General features: G+C 61.3%; 1 protein-coding gene across 1 annotated transcript; it reads right to left on the reverse strand.

The window, feature by feature from the left end:
• Positions 1–221: 221 nt before the first annotated feature.
• LOC128898695 (electroneutral sodium bicarbonate exchanger 1-like) lies at positions 222–8,443 on the reverse strand. The gene is given in 19 exon segments (XM_054174627.1): positions 222–350; positions 755–889; positions 981–1,154; positions 1,696–1,764; positions 2,119–2,370; positions 2,702–2,863; positions 3,221–3,496; positions 3,685–3,790; positions 3,892–4,137; positions 5,032–5,165; positions 5,309–5,483; positions 5,946–6,037; positions 6,204–6,350; positions 6,605–6,692; positions 7,032–7,254; positions 7,257–7,412; positions 7,536–7,667; positions 7,998–8,158; positions 8,373–8,443. Coding segments are annotated over 19 exon segments (2,913 nt in total). The 5' UTR covers positions 8,429–8,443.
• Positions 8,444–8,456: the final 13 nt, after the last annotated feature.

Consider the following 8,456-nt stretch of genomic DNA (forward strand, 5'->3'; position numbering starts at 1 on the left):
AGCTCCACCTGTTTCAGAATGAGGCTCTGCAGCTACTGTCAGGTCCCTGATGATGCAAGTTTTGGGGTCCACCACGAGTGCTGGTCAGGGTCAGAGCCCTGCCATCCCCTCGGGCAGCCTTGCCCACACATTTCATTGTCCCACCACTGTGACTGCTGCTTCCTATGGGATGCTCCACCCCAAAGATACAAGTGGAGAAAACCACACCAGACACCTGCCAGCTAATCCTGCTGGGGGTCCTGGCCCTTGCTGGGGCTTTACCTGTCCCTGCTTTGCTCTGGGGGATCCAAGTCGCCCGTCTTCCCCAGCTCCAGCTGAACTGGATTGGGACCAGCAGCTTCCATGGATTCCTGCCATAAAAGGGGACAAATCAAGCTGTCTGTCTTGCCTTGGAGCAGAGAGAAACTCCAGAGCCAGGAACATCACTGCCCGCTGCCCTCTGCTGCTGAGTCGGGGCAGCTTCCGCTGGCAGTGCAGCAGGGGGCAGAGCTCACTGCCAGCACCTGGGGAGGGTTTAAAGCACTGTCCTGGCAAAAGGACAATCATCATCTTGATGAGAAATGACTGACTGAGAAAGCTCTCCGAGGGGGAAGCTCAGTGCTAACTCAAGGGGTTGAAGCAGGATCCAGGCCCTTAGGATCAGTTCCCTTGGAGTTCTGATGGTCCCCCAACATGTCAGGAGAAGCTGTGCTAGAAAGAGGCAACCTCCCAGCCTGAGGGAGATGCCCAGCCCCGGGCACCCAGCAGGCCTTACCTCTTCTTGCTGGCCTTCGGGTTTGGCACTCTCCTCCTCCTTCCTCCTCTCTGGCAGAAGGTCATCCAGCAAGCTGAGCTCCCGCTTGGAGAAGCAGAACTCCATCGCCTTCCGCACCAAGACCACAGCCAAATTCTTCACAAACAAGAGGGCAGATAGGGTGAGGCCAGAGCTGAGCCTTCCATCTCCCTGCAGACATGGCCTGCTGAGCAGCACCAGCTCTTACCAGCAGGGGGAAGATGATGGCAGCAGGGGACATCTTGATGAGGCAGAGCACGGTGAGGCAGAGGACCTGGGTCAAGGTGAAGAGGTGCACCTTGCGCAGGGGGACGTGCCGCAGGTAGATGTAGTCCGGCTGGTGCTTCCTTGACATCAGAACCAGCAGCAAGCGCTTGAAGAACTGCAAAGGCACAGGCCAAGAGCTGCCAGCTGAGCACTGCAGAAGCTTTCTGGCCCTGCTGACACCTGGAGGCTCTTTGCAGCATGCTGCTTGAAAGGAGGCGGCCCGAAACCTGCTCTGGACGCTCCTCCTGGGGGCAGCAGCCACTTTCCCTCCCCTCCAGCTACCAACCGGCTTGCCCACGGGAGCTGCCACCGACCTGCCCTTCCTCCATGCTGTTCTCTTCTCTGCCTTTCCTGGCCCACTGAACGCCCCTGCAAGCGCTGCCAGCAGCAGTGGAAGCTGCCTTCCCTCGGCACTGAATTCCCCCCTTTTCCCCTCAGCAAACCCTGCCCTGCCCTAGCCCCTGAGCCGAGCACGCCGAGGAACTGCTGCTGCCAGCCCCAGAGATCTCCTGGGCCCCCACCAACCTCTCCCTCACACCCAATGCTTTCCCTGCGCGCTTGCAGAGAGACTTTGCCGCGGCCCTGCGCTGGCCTTGCTGCCGGGCAGAGGCGGCAGCAGGGAGCAGCCGTGCTGCAGGCTGCCGCTGAGGCAGTACCTCGAGTCCTCGGAGCGACGACACAGCCATGTAGAGGAGGATGCCGTAAAGCACAGGCATGGGGATGAGCTGCGGAGGAGAAGGCAACGGTCTGTGCCTGCCGTGGCACTGGCAGGCTCACCACCCTGCTCTGCGGGCGCTGCGGGCGCTGCCCACGGCCGCCTGAACCCCCAGCAGGGCTGGCCCTCAAAGACAGCTGGAGCCCAAAGCGCTGGGCGCTGCTCGCTTGCCTCCAGCGCACCCCGCTGGGGGCCGAAGGGCTGCAAAGCAAAGCCCAAGCTGCTTCCCGGCACAGCTCAAGCCCCAGGCTCGGGGATCACCTCCTCCTCCGCTCCACAGCTCCCGGCGGCTGCAGAGGCTGCGATGTGTGTGTCTCAGTGCCACAAAGCCGGTGCTGGTCGGGGGTTGGCATTGCCCTCTCACCTTTAACACCGAGGTCAGGAAGACGGAGCAGCCCATGAGCACAAAGACCATCACGCCGGTGACTCTCTGCTCTCGCACCCCCAGGCACCTGGGCTGCTCTCCTGGAGCTGAGCTGGCAGACTCCACCTTGAGGCTCTTCACGTGGGTGATGGACAGCACAGTGGCAACCACAAACCAGGGCAGGCCCATCAGGGAGCACACCCCGAGCAGCACAGACAGCACAAAGAGGTCCAGGCGGTAGCCACGTCCTTTCTGCAAGGAAGGCAGCAAAAGAAGGAGCAGAGCATCCCACAGCACAAGAGCAAGGGCAGGCTCACAAGTCAGACTCTGCCCCTGCTTGAGCCGGTCCTGGCAGCACAGCAGAAGGCTCCCTTCCCTCAGCTGCTGCCACCACTTCACAAGCACAGCACATTGCTCTCCTGCACCCAGCTCCATGTGCTGCTGCAGCAGACTGCTCGTCTCAGCTCCCCTGTGCTTTGCTCCCTGGGGCACCACTGCTGCAGGAGAGCATCCTGCCACCCAGCCTGATGCTGGCTGCAGCCCAGGGCGGGGTGGGATGGGCTCATCTCTTGCAGCCTCTTACCTTCAGCTTGTGGTCCTTCCTGTTGACGACAGCAACCTCAATGTGCTGGTCCATGAAGATCAGGATGGTGCAGAGCAGAGCTGGGATGAGCGCAGCGAACACTGTCCACACAGGGTTGGGTCCTAGGGGGCTGATGAACCACCCGCGGTCGTCCCTGGTCAGCTGCAGCAAAGCACAGGCCTCAGCAGCAGCTCTCAGCCCAGACACTTCCCTGCCTTGCATTTTGCCTCTCCTCCTGAGGCAGAGCATCTCCCAGCCTTGGCTTCAGGTCACCCTCTCTGGTGGGCTCCAGCAGTGCCAGTGGCCTCTCTGCAGGCACCTGCAGATCCTTCTCCTGGAGGTGCCCAGCTTAGGGGCTGGCTTCTCATTGGCACAAAGAACGCGTGCCTTGGAGGCACAAGAGGAGATGGGCAGAGCACCAGCATGTCCTGCAGGCTCAGCCCCAGCCTGCCCTGCCATCCCCTCCCTTGTGGCACCCCCGAGGGCTGAAGCCAGTGCCAAGCCAAGCAGCCTCATTACCTTGATCTCACTGGGCACCGGGAGCTTGGGCGAGGGGATCCCAACCAGGGAGTCGATCAGCACCATGGTGACCAGGGTGAGGAAGAGAGCAAAGTCCCTGGTGAGGGAGTGTACTTTGGTGCTGAAGAGAGGGCTGCTCCTCAGGTTCTTCAGGAAGCTGGCCAGGGCAAAGGTGCAGAAGAGGAGGATGCAGCACCACAAGAAGACATTAGGCACGTAGGGGCCATGGGGCCCACAGGCAGGGCCTCGGAACTCTCCCCGCAAGTGCCGGCACTCCTGGAGAGACAGAGAGTCAGGACACAGGCGGTGAAGGTGTGGCCAGGACACGCTGGGTAAGGAGGGGGTGAGGAGGATCTGGCAGCAGCACGCTTGGCAGCCCCTTCCCAGCTGAAGGGCTCTGTCTTGTGCACCGGGGGGATGCCCCCTGGCGGCGGCACGAGGAAGCAGTGGCTCGGGGCACTCACAGTCACCGTGAGGTTTTGCCAGGCGATGCCAGGCACGTCCAGCTTGATGCTCTCCCAGAAACGCAGGGTTTCGAGGCTGGGCTGGGCTGGTGCCACACACTTGCAGCTGGCGGGAGAGAAGCCAGGAGAGGGGTAAGGAAAAGGCAAAGGAGAGGCAGCCCTGAGCTCCTGGCCAGAGGCAGCGGCCTTTAGCAGGGCAGCACTCACCCGTAGTTGGTGAGGGAGTCGATGGCGATGGGTATGTGCAGAGGGTAGGTGACTCGCAGCTGACTCAGCTTCTCCAGAGCCTCGTAGATGAAGATGAGGCAGATGAAGGAGGCGTAGGTGTCCTTGGTGAAGCGAGTGATGTAGCGCACCAGGGAGCTGGCGTCGGTCACCACCAGCACCAGGGAGAAGAAGGTGGTCCAGAGCCCCATGCACGCCCGCAGGGACAGGTAGGAGAGTGCCTGCTCCCTAGGGAAGCAAAGCCAGGTGGGAAGGGGGAGAGGCCAGCACGGGGCTGCCAGCTCTGCCTTCCCTGGGCAAAGCTGGGAGCAGTTTAGGAGCGTGGCCAGGCTGGGGGTGGGGGGAAGGCAGTCTCCATCAAGTGCCACAGACAGCCTCGGGGCTGCAGCCTGGGCTCTGGAGCCGCGGGAGGAGAGGCCAAGGACTGAAGGGGGGTTGTAGTCAGGCAGAGGTTGATCTCTTCTCCCAGGCAATCAGTACCAGAACAAGAGGACACAGTCTCAGGCTGCGCCAGGGGAGGTTGAGGCTGGAGGTTAGGAGGAAGTTCTACACAGAGAGAGCGATTGCCCATTGGAATGGGCTGCCGGAGGAGGTGGTGGGGTCGCCGTCACTGGGGGTGTTCAGGGCGAGGCTTGACAGGATGCTTGGTTGCACGGTTTAGTTGATTAGGTGGTGTTGGATGATAGGTTGGACACGATGATCTTGAAGGTCTCTTCCAACCTGGTTCATTCTATTCTATTCTATTCTATTCTATTCTATTCTATTCTATTCTATTCTATTCTATCAGCAGTTGGGTTAAGGCCCTGGGGGCTAGTGGAGGTCAGGCGCCGGCTGTGGGAGGTGCTGTGCTCTCACATCACTCTCATGCCCCAACACCAGCACTGGCTGGGTTTGTGCCCAGTCACCTGCTGCCAACCGACCCCCCACAACTCCCCTCCTCCACCCTTCAGAGCCCCTGCACCACCACCTACTAAAGCAGCAGCAGCCTGCACCAGCTCTGCCACAGAGGCCAACTGAAACCTAACAACTGCCACCCAGAACAGCAAAGCCCAAGCATCTTTTCCTCCTCCCTGTCTCCTGCTGCAGCCTCTGCCAGCCCCTGGCTGTGGCAGCCAGCCTTACTTGCAGAACTGGTAGATGATCTTCTCAAAGACCAGGATGTGTCCGGTGCTGCCGAGGATGGTGAGAGGCTGCCCAGCAAAGAGGCAATAGACCACGCCACACAGGCAGGCACCCATCAGGGACTCCATGGCACTCTGCGCGGGGGAGAGAGGCAGCAGGCACTAAAGAGATCATCCAGGGCAAGGCAAAACCCCCCAGCAAAGCCAGGTGAGCGCAGCAGGGACTTGTGCCCGAGGGCGGGCCCTCCCCGTGCCAGCCGGCAGAGAGAGCTGCTCACTATGTAGCCTTGGGTCGCCTCCCCCAGCAGGCCGCCGAAGGTGATGACAGGGCACATGCCGGCACAGTAGAGGAAGAGGACGGACGCCAGGCACTGCAGGCTGAAGGCGTCCCGAAAGTCGCTCCAGAACCGGGGCACTTTGCGCTTCACGTCCTGGAGGAGACCTCCGCAGAACCTGGAGGGAAGAACAGAGCCTGAGCGTGCTGCGGGAGGGGCTGTGCAGCTCTCTGCTGCACACGGGCAGCCACAAGCTCAGGGCAGCTTGCAGGGCTGCAAAGCACAAGTCTGCTGGAGCCTGCTTTATAGCCAGGAGAAAGGGAGGCACACACCAGAGCTCCTGCAGCACAAGCAGGCCTGAGCCCAGAGCCCCTCCCCTCTGACCCTGAGCAGCAGCAGTGCTCTCCCTGGGGGTCTCTACCCCTCTGCCCCGACCCCAAATCCAGCAAACCAGGGGCGATGCCGCTGCGCCTGAGCCCAGCTGCCCACCTCTCCCCCTGCCGGGCCCAGGGCAGGGAGGTGGAGCTGTGCAGCCCCTGCCCCAAAGCAGCTAAGGCCAGAGCCCTGCTAGAAGGGCAGCTGCAGGCTCCCGTTTCCAAGGCCAGCAGAACCAAGGCCAGCCAGGGGCAGCTCACATCACCTTCCTGTCCGCTCCAGCTCAGGCTCAGTGTGTCTCGCCGGCTCGCTGGGCGCAGCACTGCCACCCACAGCTCCTGGCACCTTCCTTTTCTCCTGGGAAAATGGGAGCAAGGTACAGATGCCCACCTGTCACCATTCCTCCTGCTCTGGCTCTGGCACTGGCAGAGGGGCACCTGGAGAGCCTGGCCCCCTGAGCACATCCCCAGCCGTGCTGCCACGCTGCCCGTGCCCCTCACGCCTCCCTCCCTGCAGCACCCACCTGGGGAGGGACCTTTTCCGGGGGCTCGATTCGGATGGAGGGATCCCACTGGCTTGTTGGCAAGACCTTCACCTGCTCCAGGAACTCTTCCAGGCCAGCCAGCAGGTCCCCTGGCTTCTTGCCTTTATAGGCAACTGCTTGGAAAACCTGCCAGCAGGAGGCAAGCTGCTGAGAGGACAGCCCCCCTTGGATGCCCTCTCCGGGGCAATCGGCTCCTGCCTGAATGCAGGGGAATCTTCCCCACCATTCCTGCTGGGGGCAGGCAACATTCCCCCAGAGCAAACATCTGTCCGCTGTGGCAGGTGCAATCATCTCCTGCACAAGGTCCCCATCCCCAGTGGCACCCCACAGCCTTTTGCTTGAAGCCAGAGGTGAGCCAGAGCTCCCTTATCTGGTGGTACCTCATCAATCATCAGAGTAGCCATGGCCCTGCCGACCTCATGGGACTGCTGGGCTTTTCCTGCTGGCCCCAGCAAAACAAACAGGAACCTGGGCAAGAAAAGCAAGATGAGGAAGAAGAAGGTGTCCTTGCTCCAAGAGCACCCAAGGAAAGCCCCAGGAGCTGCCAGCCCAGAGTCTGGCTCCAGTGGGGACACACAGGCAATGAATCTGAACTTCATCAGAATCGATCCCAAACTTAGTCTGGGGCCAAGGGCCATTCAGATGGGCTGGTGGCTATCACAGCTCCAGCAGGGAAGGGAGACACAAAGGCAAGGGCAGGGGGTTTGGGGGGGGGCTTGTTCCCTTGGCAGCCCCACTGATGCGTGGAGCTGGATGCCGTGGTGGGGGGCTCTTGGGAAAGCAAAGCTGTGTGCTTCTCACTCAGACCTGGTTGGGATGGGCACTTGGGTCGGCCCCGGGAGCAGCACAGCCTGGGCCAGGCGGACAAAGGCCAGCAGGGGCTGCTGAAGGGCCCCCAGCTCCCCTACGAGCAGGCTGCAGGCTTCGGCCCCGCTGGGAATTCTCTTCAGCAAGCGCAGCTCCTCCTGGCCACAAGAAGCAATCCTCAGGCAGCTGCCCCGAGAGCAAAGCCCTCGACGCTCTGCAGCCCACCCTGGGGCCACCTTGCCAGAGCCAATCTGGCCCTGAAGGCAGAAGAAAGCTGCAGGGCTCTCACCTTGCCTAAAGCCCTTGTGGAGCTCTCCTGCTTCCTTCCTCCTTCAGCCACGGCAGCGTCTGCAGAAGGCTCAGGGCTGAGTGCTGACACTGCTAGGGAAACAAAGGCACTTGGAGAGGTGGGCAGGTTGCCACTGCTCTGCCAGGATGAGCCTGCTGGGACCCAAGCCCTGCAGAAGCCTTCAGCAGCTGTCAGAGCCCTGGAGAACAGCTCACCTCGGGCCACAGCCCTGGCAAGGAAGCTCTTCCTCTCCTTGTTGTGATGCTGCAGCAGAAGCACTTCTCGCACTCTCGCCCGTGCCTGCTCATCAAGCCCTGAGCTCTGTCCCTGCTGGTGCAGGATGGCATCTAGGGGGGGCAGAGGGAAAGAAGCCATCAGAGCAGAACCCCCCAGTCCCAACCCTGCTTCTAAGAGCAACCTGCCAAGCCCTGACTCCTGCTTCTCTTTGGCTGGAGAATGCTCTGCAGTCGCTTCTCTAACCCCACAAATTGCTTGCAAGAGGATCCCACCCTGGAGGCAAAACCCAGTGCCAGGGTTGGGCACCCAGCCTCTGCTTAAACCCACAGCAGGACTCCTGGCTAGGAGCCTGCCATTGGGGCAGGGTTTGACTGGGGAGGGAAGGGCAGCAGAGGCAGCTGAGTTGGGCTCTTGCCAGAGGGACACAGAACGCAGGGTACCTGCAATCTCTTCCATGCTGTTGGCACCGATGTCCAGCAGCACTGTGCCACTGCTGATCAAGCTCCTCAGCTCCAAGAGGCTGCGCAGGGACAGTGTGCTCACGTAGGGCTTGCTCCAGCATTCACTACCGTCTTCCATGTCCTCCTCGAACTTGAACCACCTGCAGGCACAGGATGTGATCAGCCCCAGCGATGGGAAAAGTGCCCCCAGCTTTGGCAGCCCTTTGACAGAGCTGTGGGGTAGCAAGAGAAGAAGGCTCCTGGCAGCAGCAGCAGCAGCTGTGAGAGCTTTGCATCCCTCAGGGAGGAAAGGAGAGCTCTGAGTGCTGCTGGCCCAGGGCTCCTCTCCCACCGCTGCCAGCAGCAGGGCTTTACCTTGCTGCATCCTTCCACTCAGCAGCTTCACCCTCTGCCACGCAGATCTCAGCCATCTGGCAGAAGAGTTTGTGGGGAGCGTGC

Source organism: Dryobates pubescens, chromosome 30 (genome assembly GCF_014839835.1).
Source record: "Dryobates pubescens isolate bDryPub1 chromosome 30, bDryPub1.pri, whole genome shotgun sequence".
NCBI classification, from domain to species: domain Eukaryota; kingdom Metazoa; phylum Chordata; class Aves; order Piciformes; family Picidae; genus Dryobates; species Dryobates pubescens.